The sequence below is a fragment of the Leucoraja erinacea genome, unplaced genomic scaffold, assembly GCF_028641065.1.
Source record: "Leucoraja erinacea ecotype New England unplaced genomic scaffold, Leri_hhj_1 Leri_392S, whole genome shotgun sequence".
Taxonomy (NCBI): Eukaryota; Metazoa; Chordata; class Chondrichthyes; order Rajiformes; family Rajidae; genus Leucoraja; species Leucoraja erinaceus.
This window is the reverse complement of record NW_026576293.1, coordinates 28,273-53,245: the sequence shown is the minus strand read 5'-3', so window position 1 is coordinate 53,245 and position 24,973 is coordinate 28,273. Positions and strand designations below refer to the sequence as shown.

Genomic DNA, 24,973 nt, shown 5'->3' with positions numbered 1-24,973 from the left:
TTCACCAGACTGATTCCTGGGATGTCAGGACTTTCATATGAAGAAAGACTAGATAGACTCGGCTTGTACTCGCTAGAATTTAGAAGATTGAGGGGGGATCTTATAAAAACTTACAAAATTCTTAAGGGTTGGACAGGCTAGATGCAGGAAGATTGTTACCGATGTTCGGGAAGTCCAGGACAAGGGGTCACAGTTTAAGGATAAGGGGGAAATCCTTTAAAACTGAGATGAGAAGAACTTTTTTCACACAGAGAGTGGTGAATCTCTGGAACTCTCTGCCACAGAAGGTAGTTGAGGCCAGTTCATTGGCTATATTTAAGAGGGAGTTAGATGTGGCCCTTGTGACTAAGGGGATCAGGGGGTATGGAGAGAAGGCAGGTACAGGATACTGAGTTGGATGATCAGCCATGATCATGTTAAATGGCGGTGCAGGCTCGAAGGGCCGAATGGCCTACTCCTGCACCTATTTTCTATGTTTCTAAATGGAAGGAAACATCCCCGTAAGGACGTTGTTTCGCGAGGCAAGGACAGGCCAAAGGAAAAAAAGATGCCGGTCTGAATTTCTTCTGAACGGCTACTGTGGCTGAGGACCCGTTTGTGTCCTTTGTGATGCCAGTCAAGTAAAGATGGCAAGTGGGGGAGCTGTTTTAATTTTTGTTAAGTTTAAAATGCCAATAACCTGTAAAATATACCATCAATCTGAATGAATAATGAACTTGATGCACCATACCTCAGGACAATGGTGAGTAAGGTGGGCCAAAAATTGTAGCACTGTCCTGTACCGTTTTGGCGTAATTTCAGGATCACACTCTATCAGAGACAGATAGATAAACAGACAGACATACAGACAGACAAGATGAGAGTTTTGATAGATAGATAGATAGGTAGATAGATAGATAGATAGATAGATAGATAGAGTGGGGGCAACACATTGGAAGTATATGAGTGGTGTTAGATGGAATGAGAGTGCAGGAAATGTTCCAGAAGTCTCCAGAATTAATGAGACGTAAAGTATAAGAAGGGATAAGGGAGTAAGGATGGATAAAATCAGGACCGGTGTGAGAGGGGAGGTGAATACCAAATTAAAGGTGTTGTATTTGCATGCGTGCAGTAAGTGGAAGAGCTTGTGGCACAGTTGGAAATTGGTAGGTATGATGTTGGGGGAATTACAGAGACGTGGCTGCAAGAGGATCGGAGCTGGGAGCTGAATCTTCAAGGTTAAACGTCATATCGGAATGACAGAAAGATGGGTAGAGGGAGTGTGGTAGCTCTGTTGGTAAGGAGTGACTTTTCTCCAGAGATGCTGCCTGACCCGCTGAGTTGCTGCAGCGTTTTGTGTCTGTGTCCGTGCTCTATGACTGTGAAGGAGGTGTTATTGCCGTGTGTGAGTGGTGTTTGTGGTTCTGTGCAGGGATGTGCGGTGAGCTGGAGGTGGGGACGCTGGTGCAGGTAGCGGAGGCCCTGGAGAGTGTGCTGTCCCCGTGCTTCGGTCCACAAGGTGGCCAGGTACTGTTCACCAGTGCCACCGGTGAGGTGCTCATCACCAGGGACGGGGCGACTATCCTGGACTCACTGATGCTGGAGCACCCTGTTGCAAGGTCAGTCTCCCCCTGTACCCGGTTACTACTAGTGCCAACACTCCCCCAGTACCCCGTTACTCCCAGTGCCAACACTCCCCCTGTACCCAGCTACTCCTAGTGCCAACACTCGCCCTGTACCCGGTTACTCCTAGTGCCAACACTCCCCCTGTACCCGGTTACTCCTAGTGCCAACACTCCCCCTGTACCCGTTACTCCCAGCGCAACACTCCCCCTGTACCCGGTTACTCCCAGCTCCAACACTCCCCCTGTACCCGGTTACTCCTAGTGCCAACACTCCCCCTGTACCCAGTTACTCCTAGTGCCAACACTCCCCCTGTACCCGTTACTCCCAGCGCCAACACTCCCCCCTGTACCCGGTTACTCCTAGTGCCAACCCTCCCCCTGTACCCGCTACTCCTAGTGCCAACACTCCCTCCCTACCAGCCACTCCCAGTTACAACACTCCCAGCTACAACACTCCCCCTGTACCCAGTTACTCCTAGTGCCAACACTCCCTCTGTACCCCGTTACTCCTAGCACCAATCACTCCCCCAGTACCCGGTTACTCCTAGTACCAACACTCCCCCTGTACCCGGTTACTCCTAGTACCAACACTCCCCCTGTACCCGGTTACTCCTAGTGCCAACACTCCCCCTGTACCCTCTACTCCCAGCTACAACACTCCCCCTGTACCCGGTTACTCCTAGTGCCAACACTCCCCCTGTACCCGCTACTCCTAGTGCCAACACTCCCCCTGTACCCGCTACTCCTAGTGCCAACACTCCCTCTCTACCAGCCACTCCCAGTGCCAACACTCCCAGCTACAACACTCCCCCTGTACCCGGTTACTCCTAGTGCCAACGCTCCAGTACCCGGCTACTCCTAGTGCCAACACTCCCCCTAAACTCAGCTACTTCCCGCCCCAGTACCAACACTCCCCCCTGCACCCATTCCCCCTGAACACGTTACTCCTTGCAGCCGGACCTCGCTTCTGCCAGGTCAGTCCTGTCCACCGCACCTCTCCCCCAGCACCCGCTACTTCCAGCACCATCACTCCCCCTGCACCCGCTACTTCCCACCCCAGCACGGAGCTGCCAAGTAGTACGGATTTTCCGTATTTTGTAGGGAAATGCGATCAGAATACGGATGTACACATTTGCTTTGTAAAATACGGATTTTTTAAAAAATCAGCCCGACTTCCTGTTGCATCTTGCTGCTTAAAAAATGCAAGGAGGTTCATATAAAAAGGTTAATTGCCAACATGAATGGCAAGGTGCGTAGAAGACGTCAATTGGCAGCAAACTTGTGCATTCTTGTACCCTTACATGGGTGTGACTGCACATAAAAAATAACATTCTTTTTCAGCAAAATGACGCGGTGTAAAACTACTGATTTCCTCAGCAAAATACTGATTTTCAGGTGTTAGAATAATGAAATGCTCTTGACAAAACTTGGCAGCTCTGCCAGCACCAATGCTCCCTGCACACACTACTCCCAGCACCAACACTCCCCCTGCACACACTACTCCCAGCCCCAACACTCCCAGCTCCAACACTCCCCCTGCACACACTACTCCCAGCTCCCAACACCCCTTGCACACACTACTACTCCCAGCACCAACACTCCCAGCTCCAACACTCCCCCTGCACACACTACTCCCAGCACCAACACTCCCCTTGCACCACTACTCACAGTGTTAATTCTCCCCTGTACCGTTACTCCCGGCCTGAAGTGTGTTGGGTACATTGGGGTGTGTGTGTGTGTGTTGGGGGTGTTTAGTGAGTATGGGGGTATTTGGGAGTGTCTGGGTGGGGGGGGGGATGTTTAGATCTTGTGTTGGGTGAGTATTGGGTTTGGTGTGTGAGATGGTGGAATGAATGAGGCGTATTGGGGGTGTGATGTGTGAGTTGCCGTGTTTGTTGGTGTATGTGTTGGCACTTGTGTGAATTGGTGTATGTGTGAGTTGCCGTGTGTTGGCGCGCGTGAGAGTAGGCAAGCACGAGTGTTGGCGTGCGTGTGTGCGTTGGTGCATGTTTGTTGGTGTGTGTATGAGTTGGCATATGTGAGTTGCCGTGTTTGCGGCATGTGTGCGAGTTGGCATGTTTGTCGGCATGTGTGCAAGTTGGCATGTTTGTCGGCATGCGTGTGAGTTGGCATGTTTGTTTCTGTGTGTCATTGTATGCGAGTTGGTGTGTGTACATTGGCATGTGTATGTTGGTGTGTGTGAGTTGGGTGTGTGTGTGAGCTGGCGTGTGTACGTTAGCATGTGTATGTATTGCCATGTATGTTGGTTTGTGTGAGTTGCCGTGTGTTTGTTGGTGCATGTGTGTGAGTTGCCACGTGTGTTGATGTGTGTGTTGATTTATGTGTGTGTGTTGATTGTGTGTGTGATGATGTGTGCATGGGTGTTGATGTGTGCGTGTGTGTGTTGACGTGTGCGTGTGTAAGTTGGCGTGTGTGCGCACTTGTGTGAGTTGGTGTGTGTGTGTATTGGTGTTGTGCTGTGTTGCCCCTGACTGATGGCTTAGAAACATAGAAAATAGGTGCAGGAGTAGGCCATTCGGCCCTTTGAGCCTGCACCGCCATTCAATATGATCATGGCTGATCATCCAACTCGGTATCCTGTACCTGCCTTCTCTCCATATTCCCCCCCCCCCCCCCCCCCCCCCCACCCCATCCCTTTAGCCACAAGGGCCACATCTGATTCCCTCTTAAATATAGCCAATGAACTGGCCTCAACTACCTTCTGTGGCAGAGAGTTCCAGAGATTCACCACTCTCTGTGTGAAAAATGTTTTTTTCATTTCGGTCCTAAAAGATTTCCCCCTTATCGTTAAACTGTGTGTGACCCCTTGTCCTGCACTTCCCCAACATCGGAAACAATCTTCCTGCATCTAGCCTGTCCAACCCCTTAAGAATGTTGTAAGTTTCTATAAGATCCCCCTTCAATCTTCTAAGGCTTCCCCTGCCTCTCCACAGGCTGCTGGTGAGAGCTGCGCTGTCCCACTGCGGGCAGACGGGTGACGGCTGCAAGTCGCTGGTGCTGCTGGTGACGGGGCTACTGCGGGCGGCACTGCCCGGGGGCAGGTGTGGGCGTCTCGGCCTGTGCCGGGGCCTGGCCCGGCTGGAGCGGGAGGTGTTGCCACGACTGCTGGCCGAGCGGCTGGGCCCTCACTGTGTCCGGGCCCCGGGGCCAGGGCTGGGGCTGCTGGAGGTGGCGTCGCGGGTACTGACGGGCGGCTTGGCTGGTAAGATAAGCCCGGTGCACGTTGCCCTTCTCAGCCACCTGGCCTGTCGCTACCTGTGCCTGGTGTCGGGCGGTGGGGCCGGGGGGTTGCGGCGGGCAGTGCGGATGTGCTCGGGTGGGTTGGCTGGGCTGGCGCTGGCGGTGGGAGGGCTGCCGGTGCAGGATAGCCGGGTTGTGGAGGGGCTTCCACTATCCAGAGGGCTGGCGGTGGGAGGACTGCCGGTGCAGGATAGCCGGATTGTGGAGGGGCTTCCACTATCCAGAGGGCTGGCGGTGGGAGGGCTACCGGTGCAGGATAGCCGGGTTGTAGAGGGGCTGCCGGTGCAGGATAGCCGGGTTGTCGGGGGGCTTCCAGTATCCGTAGGGCTGGCGGTAGGGGGGCTGCCGGTGCAGGATAGCCGGGTTGTGGAGGGGCTGCCACTATCCAGAGGGCTGGCGGTGGGAGGGCTGCCGGTGCAGGATAGCCGGGTTGTGGAGGGGCTGCCGGTGCAGGATAGCCGGATTGTGGAGGGGCTGCCACTATCCAGAGGGCTGGCGGTGGGAGGGCTGCCGGTGCAGGGTAGCGGTTGTAGAGGGGCTGCCTATATCCAGAGGGCTGCCGGTGCAGGATAGCCGGGTTGTGAAGGGGCTGCCAATGCAGGGTAGCCGGGTTGTGGAGGGGCTGCCAATGCAGGGTAGCCGGGTTTGTAGAGGGGCTGCCTATATCCAGAGGGCTGGCCGTGGACAGTGGTGGTGACGGCTGCTCCTCCCGGGGCCCCAGCACCAGGGCGCTGCTACTGAGCGGCCCCCTCCTCCCCTCACTCACCCAGTGCGGTTCCACACTTGCCCCCAGCCCCGCCACCCTCCCCGGGGCCCGGGCCCGCCTCTCCGCCCACCTGCATCGCTCCCTGGCCGGCCTGCAGCAGCTGGGGGTCACCCTGCTGCTGTCTGGGCCCCTGCAGCCCGGCCCGGTGCTGGAGGAAGCTGCCGCCCGCGGATTCTCGCTGGTCCACGGGCTGGGAGACGGGGAGATGGCGCTGCTCGCCCGCCTGAGCGGGGCCCAGCCCGTCTCCTGCCCCCACCTCGCCAGCCCCCGGCACGTCGTGTCTGTACGCTTCCTCCGCCCGCTGCCCACCGGCCCCGGGCTGCTGCTCGGTCTCCGTCTCCCCGCCCGTCTGCGGCCCCACTGCCTGCTCGTCTGTGCCCCGATGCCCACCCTCGCCCGACAGCACCTACACGCCATCGCCAGCACTTACCGCCTGCTCAACATGTTGCTGCCCTGCCAGGGGTCCGGGGAGGGACAGGGGCCATGGGAGGGGGAGGGAGAGGAAGAGGGGGAGGGAGATGAGAAGGGAGAGGGAGATGAGAAGGGAGAGGGGCCATGGGAGGGGGAGGGACAGGGGATGGGAGGGGGAGGGAGAGGGGCAGGGAGAGGGGCCATGGGAGGGGGAGGAAGAGGAAGAGGGGGAGGGAGATGAGAAGGGAGGGGGATGGGAGGGGGAGCAAACGATCCTGGGGGTGGAAGTGGGTCCCAACCCGTGGGAGGGATGGGGAGAGAGACTAGCTGTGTGGGGGGGAGAGGGCGAGGCAGAGGGAACCGGCCCGAGGGTGGAAGAGGGGCCCGTTGTGGGAGGGGGAGGAAGAGAGGGGGATGGAGAGGGAGAGAGAGGGAGACTCGGTCCGTGGGAGAGAGTGGGGCCCGGCCCGAGATCCACAAGGCGGAGGGGGAAGGAGGGACCCATCCCCATGGCCCCAGTGAGGGCGAGAGTGGGGCCCGACACCGAGACCCCGGGATGGGACAGACCCGACCCTGGATCCCCGGGCAAGGGGGCTGCGGGGTGGAAGAGCCGGGGACCGGGGAGGGAGAGAGGCGGCCCGGGGCCCCGGGGTGATGGGGCTGATGTACGGGCCGCTACGGGAGGGAGATGGGGCCCCAATGCAGAGAGCCCGGGCAGCAGACTAGACCCAGCGGGAAGGGCGAGAACCACCGCTGGGGGCCCGGAGTGGAAGGGACGGGGCCCAGACAGGGACACGGAGGGAGAGGGGGGAGGAAGGGAGGGAGCCAGTGCTGGGATCCCGGGGCAAGCGTGGAGTGAGAGACCCGACCCAGGGGATGCAGGGACGGGGACAGCCGGCCCAGGGATCCCGGGACAAGAGGGGGAACAGGGGAGGGAAGGTGGGCAAGCAGGACACTCGGGGATTGCAGACACCGAGGGCACGAATGGCCTCATCACGCAGACCCTGTCGTCCAGTGGCTGCCCGGGACCTGTCAGGCCGGGGGCCAGTGATGCAGCCGCGGGGCCCGGGCAGTGGGAGCCCCCGGCCGGCAGCCTGCTCCCCGCGGGAGGGACATTTGAGTTGCTGCTGCACCACTATCTGGAGCTGGAGTCTCGGCAGCATCGGTGCCCCGACACCCGGCTAGCCTGCCGGCTGCTGGCCGAGGCCGTGCTCACCATCCCCCGCCACCTGCACGGAGGCTCCAGTCCCGGCCCCGGCTCCAGCCGCTCCTTCTTGCTGCGGGCCCGGCTACAGGCGGGGAGAGCGGTGCCGGGCGGTCGCTGCCCGCTGGACGTGGTGGCGGCCAAGTGGCTGTTGCTGCTTTCCGCGCTGCAGTGCGGGCGGCGGCTGCTGGCGGTGGACAGAGCCCTGCCCGTCCGCCGGCTCCACCCCCAACATCGGGCAGCAGCCCACACCCACACCCCGGACTGATCCCAATCCCAATCCTGGCCCCAACACCGGGCAGCGGCCCACACCCACACCCTGGACAGACCCCAATCCCAATCCCGGCCCCAACAACAGCATCGGGCAGCGGCCCACAACCCACACCCTGCACTGATCCCAACCCCAGCCCACTCCCTGGACTGATCCCAACCCCAGCCCCGGCCCCAACACCGAGCAGCAGCCCACACCCTGGACTGATCCCAATGGCCCCAACACCAGCATCGGGCAGCGGCCCACACCCACACCCTGGAATGATCCCAGCCCCAGCACAGGGCAGCGGCCCATACCCACACCCTGGACTGATCCCAATCCCAATCCCAGCCCCACCACCTGCACACACACACACCTCGCACTGATCCCAATCCCAGCCCCGGCCCCAACACCGGGCAGCGGTCCACACACACCTCGCACTGATCCCAATCCCAGCCCCAACACCTGTCCACACACACCTCGCACTGATCCCAATCCCAGCCCCAACACCTGTCCACACACACCTCGCACTGATCCCAATCCCAGCCCCAACACCTGTCCACACACACACACACACACACACACACACCTCGCACTGATCCCAACCCCGGCCACAACACCAGCACCGGCCCACACCCACGACTGATCCCAACCCCAGCCCCAACACCGGGCAGCGGCCCACACCCACACTAGTTCTATGTTTAGTTTATAGATACAACATGGAAACAGGACCTTCAGCCCACCGAGTCCATGCCCACCATCAATCACCCGTTCACACTTGTTCTTTTTTAAAAACTTTTTTTAAGGGAGAAATAGAGATACTCCTGATTAATACAGGTGTCAGGGGTGAGGGGGAGAAGGCAGGGAGAGATAGCTCAGCCATGATTGAATGGCGGATTAGACATGATGGGCTGAATGGCCTAATTCTGCTCCTAACACTTATGGACATATGTTCCATGTAATCCCACTCTCATCTACTCCCTACACAATCGGGGCAATTTACAGTGGCCAATTAACCTAAAAACCCACACGTCTTTGGGATGTGGGGAAAACCATTTGTTCATAGAGAGAATGTGCAAACTCCACATAGACAGCACCCGAGGTTAGGATCAAACCCTGATGATGTGAGAGAGCATTTGTACCATCAATGAACTGACCTTAATTCTAAGTGTGTAGGAAGGAACTGCAGATGCTGGTTTACACTCAGTCTGAAGAAGGGTCTCGACCCAAAACGTCACCTATTCCTTTTCTCCAGAGATGCTGTAAGACCCGCTGAGTCACTTCAGCTTTTTGTGTCTATCTTGTGTATAATATGTGATGTACATAACAAAAACAAGGTGCAATAATGTGATACAGTATGTGAATGTATTGAAAAAGACATGACTTAAGAAATGAACACCTTATATAATGAAGAATATATGACACGGGCATCCTGACTTTTCTGCATTTCCTGTAATTAAATTTGTATGTTATTTTCAGTGTAGAAACTGGTTGCATTCTAGAATTCCAAACTCTCACTTCAGAATACATCGACATGAATATCTGAGATTAAGATTTGTTAAAATATTATTTGTTAAATATTTGTAACATAATAAAAAATATTTTGTTAAGATAATGAGAGCACACAATGTATTATTTCTGGCATAAGATGGAAAGAGAAGAATTACAAGGATGTTCCCAAGACTCGAGGGTCTGAGCTACAGGGAATACAAAGCAAATTGGAGGAACAGCACCTCATATTTCACTTGGGCAGCTTACACCCTAGCGGTCTGAATATTGACTTCTCCAACTTCAAGTAATCCTTGCTCTCCCTCTTTCACCGTCTCTCCCCATCCTAGTTCCCCGACTAGTTCTACTGTCCTCCTGATTAAATTTTACTGATTGTATGCCACATTGTCACCTTCCCCTCAGCTAACAGTGAACCATTCTACATTCCCCCATCATCTGCTTTGATCAATCATTCTCACACCTTACCTTTCCATATCTCTAGACTCCCTCCCCCCTGCCTCTCTGTCTGAAGAAGGGTGTCAACCCAAAACGTCACCCATTCCTTCTCTCCAGAGATGCTGCCTGTCCCGCTGAGTTACGCCAGTATTTTGTGCCTAACAAACTCCCCATGACCTATTACATATGAGTTTATTACGAAACCTCCCTTTGCCCATCTCATCCAGCGTTTCAAGATCCAGTGGCCGTCACCCAGGATAGGGAAGTGACGGCATCCTGTCATAAGATGGGTTCCATTTGCCTAACCGCAAACCAACTGTAATCCTGCATAGATGGGAATGCTTTCCTTCGGAGTGGAACATTTGATCCCTTCTGAGATATTATTACAGCTAGGCTGACGTGGGATCTGTACTAAACATGAGATGTTGAATGGGATATTGATAACTGTACACCCATACCCTTGGTTAGCGAAGCAACTACCATATTGTCTATTGTCTGTGTTCATGGTAAAATTACATGGCAGGAGGTTGCCTTGGCCGTACACCGCAAAAGCCTCTTCGGTCTTATCCATACAACCCGGGTAAGAATGCACATTATCACGAGGTAGTGGCCGACAGTTAGCCAGTGGGGCTAAGGTCTCCTCATAATGAATGGTGACAGTTTCAACCGGAACTGGCTTCTCACCTTGACACATTACTAACTGTTCAGGCCACCCCCACTTGGGAGGTACTGCAAATAGGCTACTAACGGATTTCATAGCAGGGTAACACATAATTTGTCCTTTACCAAACAGTTCATTATGGGCTTGTATAAACATGTTAGAGTCTTTTTCTTCCAATGGCCGATTTTCCCGTGTCTTTTGCTCCTGTCCTTTCTTCTGTAACCAAGGGTATACCTCTAATGCTTCTCGATAGATTAGTCCATCAAACAAATGTCCCTTTGCCGAGTTGTCTTCAAAGGGATTCTGCCTGCAGAAAAAGCCAAACTTGCACTTCCGATACCAACAGGGTAATTCCCACAGGTGTCAGTTATCTAAGTCTACCTGCCGATCGGGCTGACGCAGTATCCCATTGCAATAGTCAATCTTGGTGGTGTTCCAGGATCCAAAGGCATCCGGGCCATTGCACTGTACCACATCTCCTTTGCAGAGGTGAAACACTCTGCTTGTTTACCCCTGGACACACCGTCAAATTTTTCCTTCATTTCCCTCCATCTGTAGTAGCATCAGGATACATAGCAGGATGAATAGCCTCATTTTAATTTATCTGGCATGTGCAAAGGCTAATTTCTTACTTTCCTAGCTTAAACAACTATTCACTCAATTTAAATGTCCTTCAGTCAGTCCAGTAATCAGTCGCATATTCTTTACCATATAGCAAAATAAGGATTCAAAAACTAAACTTACTAAGATTCAAAACTAAACTTATAAGAATATAACTCCCAAGCAAAATTGCAGTGGTTCAGACCTTGGCAGCGGTCGGAGTGGTGAGGAGGACCTGGAAAGGACCATCCCAACGTTGGTCGAGGTTCCTATGCGTCCAGTTCCTGACCAGCACATAGCAACCTAGCTCAATATTAGATGGAACTTTGAGGGCTAGCACCTCACCATATGCAGCCCTGGCCTGCGAATGAGAAGTTCGCAAAGCACGGGTTAACGTTAATACAATAGATGTCATTTCCTCAGTCATCTGGTGGAAATGGACCATCACGGAGGCGTGGTCATTCCATGGCGTCCGTAAAGGTCGACCACATATGATTTCCGCAGGCGTTAGTCATGCTGTACCAGGAGGAGTGGTCCGTATCTGAAAAAGAGCTACGGAAGCAGTTTTAACCATGTTAAGCCACTAATTTTGCTAATTTGGTTTTCAAAGTCTGGTTTGCTTGTTCCACTAATTCGGCGACCTAAGGGCAATGGAACTGTTGATGTATCTGTAATTGCTGGCACATTTCTTTGTTTATAGCAGCAATAAAATGAGGACCGTTATATGAACTTAAACGCGCAGGAACACAGAATCACGGCATGATTTTGCGTAACAATATTTTTACAACGGTAGAGGCCTTATTGTCAGTGGCCGGATATGCTTCAATCCATTTCATTTGTCCACATGGTTTCACACACAGATAGTACTGGCGGTGTTAGGGGACCAGCTCAGTGGCAGGCACGCGGCAACTGCAGTTTTATACAGCGCAGTAACGCCCCAGATACATGATTTATTAACAACACCTTTGCATTTGCTCATTTTACAACCCCCGATTCTGTCTATTGCAATAAATTCACATCCTTTGTAAAATCGGTTACACACAGAATCTTTCAAACATCATCCACTCAGTCCCTTGAATCTTTTATATTTCCTCTTGGTCTGATTTATTCACAAACATAATGCTACCACACACATGAGAGGTGCTAACGCTAACTATCCATTTACTGAGAACATCAATAATTACAAGAACATACTTATGACACTGACATCTTTCCTACTCAATGTAGTCCATTTGCAAGGTCTCAAAGGGACCTGGTGGTGAAGGGGTCTTACCTGGTTCACAGGGCAAGCTCTTGCCTGGATTATGCTGCTGGCAAATCAGACATCGCTGGCTGATACGCTGGGACAAGTCCAGAAGTTTTGGATGCCACCAGGTCTCTAAAAGCATATCACTTATGGCATTGGCCCCACAATGAGTTGCAAAGTGTACACATTCAATAACCCACAAGGCAAGCTTGTCAGACATGCAGGCATAACCCATAAGCTACATACAACCCGTGTCCTGCCACAGCTCGTTTACCTGTGCAGGAGCATCCTCCTATACTTGAAGTACTTCTTGGATGGTTGGCATTCTTTTTTCTGTGGGAGACTTATTCATAGTATAATTTTTAGTATGCCTCATCATGTAGGACACAACAATTTGGTGACTCCTAAAAACTTTCTCAGCTGCCTCGTCGGCAAGGCGATTTCCTATGTCTCTGGAGCTTTTGCCTATAGTATAGCAATGTTACAGAATTTTGAGATTTTAAAAATCAAGTCTGCAATTTATCCCATCAGATAAAGCATAACAATAAGTTTAATTTGACACCTAATTCACTTTCATATCTCAAGTATTTAAAAAGTTATGGCCATTTTCATACTCGGAAATTAGCATCTTGTTCCCTATTGATTTTCTATGGACATAACAAAAAAGCTGTGATCGTGTGCTGTCAAAAGGCCATAACCTTCTTAAAAATTAAGAGAACTGAATGAAATGTTCAGTTATCGTAGATTGAACCATTCTGAAACAAACATAAAATAATCTAACTTGGATGACCTGAAATTAAAGCATATAATTAGTTAGCTACCCAAGTTTAGCAAATTTCAAACTTCAATTACTAGATCTAAACATCTATCCATTTCTTAATAAATGATTAACGTTTTTAAATAGCCTAAGTGTCCAAATAATATTCATAAATAATTCACTATAAAACATGATTTTGAAATCTCATTTACATTAATTTATAGGCCAAATGGAAGGAATTTAGTGTTCAATTGCTGTAAATTAAAGTCCATTTTAAATCAGCTTTCTAGTGGGATCCTGTGAACACGCTGGTTTAGAACGTTCACATTGCGGTAGATTTGTGCCCTCAAATGCCCAGAAAAATACTGCGGGATATAATGGGGCCAAAATGAGCTACTCGCAATATTAAACTTGTATAAAGGGTTCTAAAGAAGCCTTTTTTAATGTAAAAATAAGGTACATACCTTTAATTGTTAATTGCTTTATAAAACCCTGGGGCTGCGAGAGGTCGCGGGTTTAGAGAGTGATTTTCAAACTACTATGACTATTATACAAGGCCATAAAAACTAATATGACCTTTTGCGACGGGGTCTTTCAGTGATTTTTCGTTAAAGATTTACTAGGGCGGAACATTTTCGATTGCAACAGCCTAGTAAAAATCGCATTTTAAACCCGCCCCCTCAAAACAGCTTCAAAATGACACACACGGGCTGGGGCAGATTTTCAACAACGATTCAGGTAGGTTTTGCAACATGCAAGATTATAGAGTCTTTATAGATCCTTTATAGATCTTCTATAGTCTTTGATTTGGAGTAGTGTAGCAACAGTCGGGTCATGGGTCGTGACCCCACCGCAGTGAAACCTCCCTATTGGAGGTTGGAACGTGTTTCTAGCTTCAGGTTCCTGGGAGTCAACATCTCCGATGACCTCTCTTGGACCCACAATACCTCTACTCTGATCAAGAAGGCTCATCAGCGTCTCTTCTTCCTGAGGAGACTGAAGAAGGTCCATCTGTCTCCTCAGATCCTGGTGAACTTCTACCGCTGCACCATCGAGAGCGTCCTTACCAACTGCATCACAGTATGGTATGGCAACTGCTCTGTCTCCGACCGGAAGGCATTGCAGAGGGTGGTGAAAATTGTCCAAAGCATCACCGGTTCCTCGCTCCCCTCCATTGAGTCTGTCCAAAGCAAGCGCTGTCTGCGGAGGGCGCTCAGCATCGCCAAGGACTGCTCTCACCCCAACCGTGGACTGTTTACCCTCCTACTATCCGGGAGGCGCTACAGGTCTCTCCGTTGCCGAACCAGCAGGTCGAGGAACAGCTTCTTTCCGGCGGCTGTCACTCTACTAAACAACGTACCTCGGTGACTGCCAATCCCCCCCCCCCCCCGGACACTTATTATTATTTATTCAAATCGTTTGCTATGTCGCTCTTCCAGGGAGATGCTAAATGCATTTCGTTGTCTCTGTACTGTACACTGACAATGACAATTAAAATTGAATCTGAATCTATACCATATGCGTTTATTGCGGACAATCGGCAATGACGGACAACATCCCCCCCCCCCCCCCCCCCCCCAATAATCCGTTATGGTATGTTCACTGCATATGTGGCATCCAGTATTGATATTAAACTTAATTAAAACTAACCCAATATTCCAACTTGCTCGGCAGGGACAAGATGGGCCGAAGTGTTTTTCATGCTGTAGAGATCGACGACTCCAGATCCAACCTCCCGCTCTTTATATTGATGCCGCCGTCCCCATTGGTCCACACATTCCCCGGACCAGCCGCCCCGTTGCCCACATCCTCCACCCACCCGGGCTTCGCGCCGCCTCGCCCCTCGTCTCTCCCCGTTCTTGCCTCGCCCTCCCCCTCCCCTCGCCCTCGCTTCACCCTCCCCTCCCTCTCCCCTCGCCTCGCCCAACCCGTTCTTGCCTCGTTTCCTCCCTCGCCTCCCCTCACCCTCGCCTCACTCTCCTCTCGTTTCACCTCGCCGCCTCACCCTCGCCTCCCCTCGCCCTCGCCTCACCCTCCCCGTTCTTGCCTCGCCTCTCCCCGTCCTCGCCTCACCCTCCCCTCGCCCTCGTTGTTTCACCCTCTCCCTCGCCTCGTTTCACCCTCCCCTCACCCTCGCCTCACTCTCCCCTCATCCTCACTCTCGCCTCACCCTCCCCGTTCTTGCCTCGCCTCGCTTCCCCCTCCCCTCGCCTCACTCTCCCCTCCCCACGCTTCGACCTCACCGCCGTCTCACCTCACCCCGTCCTCGCCTCACCCTTCCCCCCCCTCACCCTCCCCTCGCCTCACCCTCCCCCTCGCCCTCCCCGCTCTGGCCTTGTTGCCTCAGCCTCGCCTCCGCTCGCTCCAACCGCCAAAACGCCAACCGCCACCGTTGGGCTCCACGCGCCACCGCTCTCCCCACCCTCCCCGTTCTTGCCTCGCGTCAACCGCCAACCGCCAACCGCCAACCGCCACCGTTGGGCTCCTCGCGCCCCCGCTCTCCTCCAATCACAGCCCCACCCGCCTCTTTCAAACCGCTCACGTGCTCCTCCTCCTGGCCGCCGCTGATTGGCTGTCGGCGCAGCTGCAGCCCCGCCCCCCCCCCCGCATCCTGCCGCTCGCGCCCCGCGCTCCACCAATCACAGCCTCTCTCTCTCTCCCTCCCTCCTCCCGCGCCCCGCGCTCCACCAATCACAGCCTCTCTCTCCCTCTCTCCTCCCGCGCCCCGCGCTCCACCAATCACAGCCTCTCTCCCTCCCTCTCTCTCTCTCTCTCTCACTCCTCCCTCTCTCACTCTCTCGCTCTATCTTTCCCTCTCCCTCCCTCTCTCTCACCCCGCGCTCCACCAATCACAGCCTCTCCCTCCCTCCCTCCTCCCGCGCCCCGCGCGCACCGACCGTTGCATCCGAGCAGCGCGCGCTCGCGCTCAGTCACTCGCTGACGGCGCCGGGATGGAGGGAGCGAAGATCTTATGGCAGAGCTAGATCTTTGTGAGGGTGGAGATGGTGAGGGTGAGGGTGAGGGTGAGGGTGATGGTGATGGAAGGAGGGAGATGGTGGAGGAAGGCCAGCGGCCGCCCTGACACCAGCAGAGCGAGATGTCCACATGTCAGGGACTGTTGCCGACTGGCCCCGCTCCACACTGAAGGACCACGTGCTGAGGGACGCACTCAAGCTTGGTGCAGCCAACGCCAAGGCTCTGTGGTGAGTTCACAGTCTCGGGCCCTTCTGCTGCTGGGTATCAATGTTACAAAATGTTGAGATTTAAAAAATCAAGTCTGCAATTTATCCCATCAGATAAAGCATAAAAAGAAGTTTAATTTGACACCCAATTCACTTTCATATCTTCAGTATTAAAAATGTTATGGAGGGAGGGAGGAGATGGTGGAGGAGATGGAGATGAAGAAGAAGAACTCGTATGTACAACACGATGTTGCGGAAATAACTAGAAACCGACTGTCTCAACTTGCAGTCAATGTTGACAATGAGCTTGTTGCAGTGAGGGACGACAATGTATATGAATAACGTATATTTTAAAGAGTACGAATATAACTGGAGACAGCCACAAATTGCTGGAGTAACTCGGCGGGACGGGCGGCATCTCTAGCAAAAAGGGATATGCGAGAGCAAAAGGAATATATGGCGTTTCGGGTCTTCAGACTGAGAGCTAGGGGAAAGGGAAACGAGAGATATAGACGGTGATATAGTAGCAATGTTACAAAATTTTGAGATTTAAAAAATCAAGTCTGCAATTTATCCCATCAGATAAAGCATAAAAAGAAGTTTAATTTGACACCCAATTCACTTTCATATCTTCAGTATTAAAAATGGTATGGCTGTTTTCATACGCGGAAATTAGCATCTTGTTCCCTATTGATTTCCCATTGACTTAACTCAAAAGCTGTGATCGAGGACAGTCAAAAGCCCATAACTTTATTAAACATTAAGAGAACTGAAAGAAATTTTCAGATATTATAGACTGAAGCATTCTGAAACAAATATTAAACAATCTTACTTGGATGACCTGAAATTAAAGCATATAATTAGTTAGTTACCCAATTGTAGCTAATTCCAAAATTCAATTACTAGATCTAAACATCTACCCATTTCTTAAGGAAAGATTAACATTTTTAAATAGCCTAAGTGTCCAAAGAACATTCACACAAGAATTCACAATGAAACATGATTTTTAAATCTCATTGAGATTAATTTATAGGCCAAATGGAAGGGATTTAGTGTTCAATTGCTGTAAATTAATGGCCATTTAAATCAGCTTTCGAGTGGGATCCTGTGGAACGTGCTGGTTTGGAACATTCCCATTGTGGTGAATTTGTACCCCATATGCCCAGAAAAATACTGCAGGATTTAATGGGCCCCCAAATCAGCTACTCGGATCTTAAGAAGCGCTTTTTAATGTAAAAATAAACAGCCTACCTTGCGTTGTCCCCTACATGAGATCTGAATAGCCGAGAGAAAATCGCGTTTTAAACCCGCCCCCCTCTCAAAGGCGCCAAAATCGCGCACACGGGCAGCGACAGATCTGCAGAGCCGCTGAAGGTAAGTTTTGCAACATACCTACATTGGGGGACAGGGTGTGGTGGAGACGCCCCTCAATTAAAGGAAGGGATACCACCCCAGGGGGGCACATGAGTAGAAAGGGTGGGGGGTCAATTTTATTATGATGCAAGGAATGTATGTAGAGCCACCAAGAATATTGGAAGAATGTTTGCACATTTCTAGTGTTGTATATATATTTTTACTCTGAATAAAGTTTATTATGAATTTTAAAAAAACTAGCTTGGCAGTGGTGAGCACGGAATATCTTGCAGGAACTGAGGGGAACTGACTATGGATGCTATGATGTGTCCCCTGAGCAGACTGCCCAGCTTGCCTGGCGAAATGCCTCATCGGTGAAACTCACCAACAAGCGCCAAAACCTGGCTTGGCTGGCGGTGAGAGGGAGCCCTCCTCCGATCCTTCTTCTGCCTTCAAAACCTCACTACCAGTGCACGTTGCTCTCAGGATGGCTACCCACCTGCTGGGAGACCAACAAAGTTCAGGCAGACCAAAGATGGTCTTTCACCTTTTGGCAGAGTATGGATTTGCAAAGAGAATCTGAAGAAGAATGCAAGCATCCCTATCAAGGTTTATCCCGAACAGCACTGTAACAGAAGACTCTGATTTACAGACTGTTCCCCGGGACACATTCAGACACACGTCTTGCTGCTGGGAGCTCATTAACTCTGTGAAAGACGGTGTTTGGTCTGCCTGAACTTTGTTGGTCTCCCAGCAGAGTGAGATGTCTGTCAGGGAATGTTGCCGACTGGCCTGCTCCAGACTGTAGGAGTATATGCGGAGGGACGCACTGAAGCTCGATGCAGCCAACGCCAAGGCTCCGTGGGGGAGGACGACAGTGTACGATTCTATTAGAGGGCAGGGTGTGGTGGAGATGCCCCTTAAATAAAGAAAGGGTTTACACACCAGGGGGCAACATGAGTATCAGTGAAATATTTGTGAACACTACGATACAACATAAATGGATGTATGTATAGCCTTCAAGAATGTCGGACGAATTGTTGCACGGTTCTTGTTTGGTATATATGTTTAATGTTGAATAAAGTTTATTTTGATTAAAATGCTACAGCTCACTGTTCAAACACCATTATCCACTCCAAACCTGTTTTAACCTTCAAGAACTGGGTCTCTGAGCATCCTTATGCAACATGATCCTTGAGCGCTCATCACAGATCACAATGAGTGCAAAGTGGCATCAAAACCTGCTCCTCAGTAACCATTGTGACAGTGCCCTTCCAATAGGAGGTTGCTCTGATCCCTTTAACTGGCGGTCGAAGCTTCCGCAGTGGGGGTGATCGAAGCTCCCGCGATCGGGGCAGTCGAAGCTCCAGTAGCTTGGAGCACCCGATGGACCACGGACCACAATCCTAACCAATGGACCACGGACTCCACGATGTTAAGTCCGCAGGTTCCCGCGGTGGAGCTCCCGAGGTCGATCCCCAGCAAATGGACCGGCAGCACCACGATGTTAGGCTGCAGTGCAGACGGAGATATGATACGGAAAAAAAAATCTCATCTCCATCGAGGAAAACATAAGAAAAGTCCCCCCAACATAATAGAAAGCTAAAGATACACTAAAACATACATTTAACAACGTACTATAAACAACAAAGACAGAAGAGGACAAGTTGGCGAGTTTGCCATCGACGGTGCCACGCAGTGGAAATAACATAAACCATACCAGTTCACTCTATTGCACCTATCCGTAACATTACTGCCACCCCCGGGCCATCAACTGTTCTGCATCTAAGGGCTGCTCAGCCCCCTCACTGTTCAGTCGGCACCCATGACTGTGGCCTGACAAAGTTCTAATGCCATCTTGTTCGATGAATTATGGTTAAAGATGAGGCGGAGTTTAAGAGAGAGATATATCGCCATCTCTCAATGTTCTCCAGAGATGGTCCATGAACCACTGAGTTACTCCAGCACTTTGTGTCTTTCTCTGTAAACCAACATCTGCAGTTCCTTGTTTTTTCAAACCTGGTCTCAAGATCACTAAGACCTACGAGCTAAGAAAAGGGAAGCAGGGATGCACGAACCTGTCTTCGTTGCTAGATCGGTCATGGAGAGAGAATGCATATCTCTGAATATATGTCACGGGCCCAGTCCATTGATGTAATGATCAATAAATCCCATCAAGCCTCTGCTTCCTTAGAAGATTGAGGAGATTTGGTATGTTGACAAATACTTTCTTGAACTTCTACAGGTGTACAGTAAAGAGCATGATGATTGGTTGCATCACAGCCTAATTCGGCAGCTCGAACTCCCAGGAATGAAAATGATTACAAGAAGTGATGGATGCTGCCCATTCCATCAAGGGTATTGACCACCCTACAATCGAAGGGATCTATAGGAGGCACTGTCTCAAAGAGGCAGCCAACATCATCAAAGATCCACACCACCCAGATCATGCACCTATTTCACTCCTACCATCAGGAAGAAGGTATAGGAGTCTCCAGGTTCAGGAAGAACTTCCATGATTTCCAGGTTCAGGAAGAACTGCTTCCCAATAACCATTAAGCTGTTGAACGCATGCTAAACTATGCACTGTGTTGGTTGCACAACGGGCTTAAGGGTACTGATTGGGGATGATCAGCCATGATCACATTGAATGGCGGTGTTGGCTCGAAGGGCCGAATGGCCTTCTCTTGCACGTATTGTCTATTTTCTATTGTTTCGCAATAGTACTGGGGTTATTAATTTTTTTAATTTTCCGAAGCATTGCAGAACAGCAAATCCAAAATTGCCTTTTCCTTGATTGGCTCAACTACAAGCTGCTTTAAGTAATCATCTTGGAGGCATTCTACAAATTTTCTCTCTTGGGGTCCGGTACAAACCTAATTTTCCCAGTAATCCCCCATGATCACTGCCTTGCTTTGCCTTGCCTTGCACAACATTGCCTTGCTTACATGTCAATTGTATCGTCTGATGTACTTTGTACATTATATTCTGGCTACTGTTTGGGGGCCTGTAAATAACTCCCATCAGGGTCTTTTTACCCTTGCAGTTTCTTAGTTCTAGTCACAAGGTCATCTGGTGATCCTATTTCACTCCTTGCTAAGGACCCAATTTCATTCCTTGCCAGCAGAGCTACCCTACTTTTTTGCCCACCTGTCTGTCATTTCGATAGGATCTGTAACCTTGGAAAATCAGCTCCCAGCTGTAATCCACTCAAACACATCTCTGGAATGCTCACAATGTACCTACCATTTTCTAACTGTACTACAAACTCATCAACTTTGCTCCTTATACTACATGCATTCAAATATAACACCTTTAATTTGGTATTCACCACTCCTCCTCTCACATTGGTCCTGATTTTACCTGACTTTACTCTCTTATCCCTCTTAAACTTTCCGTCCTATTACTTCTGGAGACTTCATTAATCTCTCCTGCACACTCCTTCCAATTAATTTCATGCATACATTACCAATTTGTTGACCTCCCCCCCCCCCCCCCCCCCCCCCCCCACACACACACACATTGGTGTTTAAAGCCTTATCTACGGCCCTGGTTAAGCAGTTTGCAAGGAACCCGGTACCAGCCGACTTCAAGTGGAGGCCATCCCAGTGGAACAGCTCCCTCTTTCCCCAATACTGGTGCCCATGTCCCACAAATTCAAACCTATTTCCACCACACCAGTTTATGAGGCACATTTTCAATACTAATCTTCTCAATCCTGTGCCAGTTAGAAACATAGAAAATAGGTGCAGGAGTAGGCCATTCGGCCCTTCGAGCCTGCAACGCCATTCAATATGATCATGGCTGATCATCCAACTCAGTTTCCTGTACCTGCCTTCTCTCCATACCCCCTGATCCCTTTAGCCACAAGGGCCACATCTCACTCCCTCTTAAATATAACTTATTAGCACGTGGCTCAGATAACAAACCAGAGATTATTACCTTTTTGGTTGTGTTTTTCTATTTAGTGCCTATTTTGCAGTTCAAGCTCACACTTATTTGTCACATGCACCAATTAAGGTACAGTAAAATTATTTTACCATGCAGTCATGAAAGTAAAAAGCAACAAAACACACAATTAACACAATTTAACACAAACATCCATCACAGTGAATCTCCAGGCACCGCCTCACTGTGATGGAAGGCAAAAATCAAACTGCTGCATCGAGGCGATCGATATTGAAGCCTCCGCCGGGCGATGGTAGACCCAGCAGCCGGTTTTAAGCCGCGCCGGACGATGAAAGGCCACGCGAACGGGCAGATTCAAAGCCCGTGATTCGTGGAGGACGCTACTTCTGTTGCGGGAGCTCACGAAAATCGGTCACCAACCAGGGACCTGCGAACTCCAGGTATTACAATCATAGAAATATAGGTGCAGGAGGAGGCCATTCCGCCCTTCGAGCCAGCACCACCATTCATTGTGATCATGGCTCATCGTCCCCAATCAATAACCCATGTCTGCCTTCCCATATCCCTTGATTCCACTAGCCCCTTGAGCTCTATCTATCTCTCTCTTAAATCCATCCAGTGATTTGGCCTCCACTGCCCTCTGTGTCAGGGAATTCCACAAATTCACAACTCTCTGGGTGAAAAAGGTTTTTCTCACCTCTTAAATGGCCTCCCCTTTGTTCTCAGACTGTGCCCCTAGTTCTGGACTCCCCCCCAACATTGGGAACATTTTTCCTGAATCTAGCTTGTCCAGTCATTTTATGATTTTATATGTTTCTATAAGATCGTCCCTCATCCTTCTAAACTCCAGTGAATACAGCCTAGTCTTTTCAATCTTTCCTCATATGACGGTCCCGCCATCCCAGGGATCAATCTCGTGAACCTACGCTGCACTGCCTCAATCACAAGGATGTCCTTCTTCAAATTGGGAGACCAAAACTGTACACAATACTCCAGATGTGGTCTTACCAGAGCCCAATACATATGCAGAAGAACCTCTTTACTCCTATCCTGAAATCCTCTTGTTATGAAGGGCAACATTCCATGAGCTTTCTTCACTGCCTGCTGTACCTGCACGCCAACTTTCAGTGACTGGTGCACAAGGACACCCTGGTCTATCTGTTCCTCCCCCTTACCTAACCTAACCCCATTGAGATAATAATCTGCCCCCTTGTTTTGCCACCAAAGTAGATAACCTCACATTTACCTATATTATACAGCATCTGCCAAGCATCTGCCCACTCATTCAACGTGTCCAGTTCACCCTGCAACCTCCTAACATCCTCTTCACAGTTCACACTGCCACGCAGCTTTGTGTTATCCGCAAACTTGCTAGTGTTGCTCCTAATTCCCTCTTCCAAATCATTAATATATATGGTAAGCAGTTGCGGCCCCAACACCGAGCCTTGCGGCACTCCACTCGCCACTGCCTGCAGTTCTGCAAAGGACCTCTTGATCATCAAAAAAACTAAGGAGCTGATCGTGGACTTTAGGAAGGCACATCATCCGAGAACGTACAAACCATTGAGGATAAATGGGGATACTGTGGATAGGATGAGCTATTTTAAATACCTGTGAGTCCACATCTCTGAGGATATGACATGGACGTCACACGCCGCAGCACTGGTGAGTAAGGCAAGGCAGCGCCTTTACCACCTCAGGCAATTAAGGAAATTCAGAGTGTCTCCGACGATCCTCCAGTGCTTCTCAGCGGCTGTGGAAAGTATCTTGTCCGTAAATATTACAATCTGCTTTGGGAATTTCTCTGCCCAGGACAAGAAGGTTCTGCAGAGAGTAGTGCGTTCGACCAAACGCACTATGGGAACTTCACTCGCCCCCTGTGCAGGAACTATACATCTCCATCATCAAAGACCCTTACCACCCATCGCATGACATTTTCTCCATCCTCCCATCTGGGAAGAGGTACAGGAGCATTAGCTGCAAAACCAGCAGGATGCTCCTCAGCTTCTTCCCACAGGCTATAAGACTGTTAAATGGACTTTGCCCCCCTGCCAAGTATCGCGCACAAACCCCCACACTGCAGCAGAGCCACTGTTGTGCCGCTGCCGGTCGGAACGGCTGTTGAATGTTTAGTAGAGTGTTAAATTTGTTCATGACATGTATTTTTTATTTTCATTTCTATTTATTTTTTCATGCACACTGAATGGACACTGGTTGAGCAACGTTTTTTTGTTTCCTCTGGGTATGCGAATACTAAGGAAATGACAATAAAGATATACAATACAATGAGGTGCAACTCCAGAGCCTATAAGATCATGGGAGACCACTTTCACCCCTGTAACGGACTGTTCCAGCTGCTACGTTCAGGCAAACGCCTCCGTTGCCATGCTGTGAGAACGGCGAGGTTGAGAAGGAGTTCCTTCCCAGAGGCCATTTGGACTGTAAACTCCTATTTCCTTCCGCCCACAATATTTAATATGTAAAAGAATATGTGATTCTGTTCCATTCTATTCGTAGTTTGTTTGGTTGTTTGTTTGTTTGTCTTTTTGCACAAAGTCCGCGAGCATTGCCACTTTTCATTTCACTGCACATCTCGTATGCGTATGTGACGAATAAACTTGACTTGACTTGACTAGAGTCCTACTCTGCTTCCTGTCTGTCAACCAATTTTCTATCCATGTCACCCTACCCCCAATACCATATGCTCTAATTTTAGTCACCAGTCTCCCGTGCTGGACCTTATAAATGGCCTTCTGAAAGTCTAGATACACTACATCCACTGGCTCCCCTTCATCCATTTTACTTGTCACATCCTCAAAAAATTCCAAAAGATTAATCAAGTATGATTTTCCTTTCATAAATCCATGTTGACTTGGGCTAATCCTTTTACTGCTATCCAGATTCCCCATTATTACCTCTTTAATAATTGACTCCAGCATCTTTCCCACCACGAAGTCAGGCTAACTGGTCTGTAATTCCCCGTTTTCTCTCTCGCTCCTTTCTTGAAAAGTGGGATAACATTAGCTTTCCTCCAATCCACAGGAAGTGATCCTGAATCTATTGAACATTGGAAAATGATCACCAATGCGTCCACTATTTCTAGAGCCATCTCCCTGAGGACCCTGGGATGCAGACCTTCAGGCCTAGGGGATTTATCATCCTTCAGTCCCATTAGCCTATCCAATACTATTTCTCATCAAATGAAAAGTTCTTTCAGTTCCTCTACCCCCTTAGATCCTCTGTCCTCCAGTACTTCTGGAAGATTGTTTGTGTCTTCCTTAGTGAAGACAGATCCGAAGTACCTGTTCAACTCTTCTGCCGTATCCTTGTTCCCCATAATAATTTCACCCGTGTCTGCCTTCAAGGGACCCACAACTGACTTTGCTATTCTTTTTCCCTTAACATATCTAAAGAAGCTTTTACTGTCCTTCTTTATATTCCTGGCCAGCTTCCCCTCGTACTTCATATTTTCAGCCCATGTTGCCCGTTTTGTTTTCTTCTGTTGTCCTATGAAATTTTCTAAATCCTCTGGCTTCCGGCTAGTCTTTGCTGTGTTATACATCTTTTCTTTTAGTTTTATTTTATCCTTCACTTCTCTTGTCAGCCACGGTTGCCTCCTACTCCCCTTAGAATCTTTCTTCCTTTTTGGAATGAAATGATCCTGCGTCTTCCGGATTATGCCCAGAAATTCCTGCCATTGCTGTTCCACCATCATTCCTGCTAGGATCCCTTTCCAGTCTACATTGGCCAGCTCCCCTCTCATGCCTTCATAGTTCCCTTTATTCAACTGCATCACTGACACTTCCGATTTAACCTTCTCCTTCT

At 50.1% G+C, this 24,973-nt stretch overlaps 1 protein-coding gene across 1 annotated transcript; it reads left to right on the top strand.

Moving 5' to 3' along the window:
• The first annotated feature begins 284 nt into the window (after positions 1-284).
• On the top strand, positions 285-7,617 carry bbs10 (Bardet-Biedl syndrome 10). Its single transcript, XM_055630477.1, has 4 exons — positions 285-1,598; positions 4,559-5,198; positions 5,636-6,093; positions 6,608-7,617. Exons 1-4 carry the CDS (start codon positions 1,414-1,416, stop codon positions 7,512-7,514), a joined length of 2,190 nt encoding a protein of 729 aa, XP_055486452.1. The 5' UTR covers positions 285-1,413; the 3' UTR covers positions 7,515-7,617.
• The last annotated feature ends 17,356 nt before the right edge of the window (positions 7,618-24,973 follow it).

Bases quoted from the DNA above. Each gene is read 5' to 3' on its own strand.
- bbs10 (XM_055630477.1), top strand. From the start codon at position 1,414: ATGTGCGGTGAGCTGGAGGTGGGGACGCTGGTGCAGGTAGCGGAGGCC. The intron at 5,199-5,635 runs GTAGGGGGGCTG...TCACTCACCCAG, and splicing joins CAGTATCCGTAGGGCTGGCG to TGCGGTTCCACACTTGCCCC. The intron at 6,094-6,607 runs GTCCGGGGAGGG...GGGATGGGACAG, and splicing joins ATGTTGCTGCCCTGCCAGGG to ACCCGACCCTGGATCCCCGG.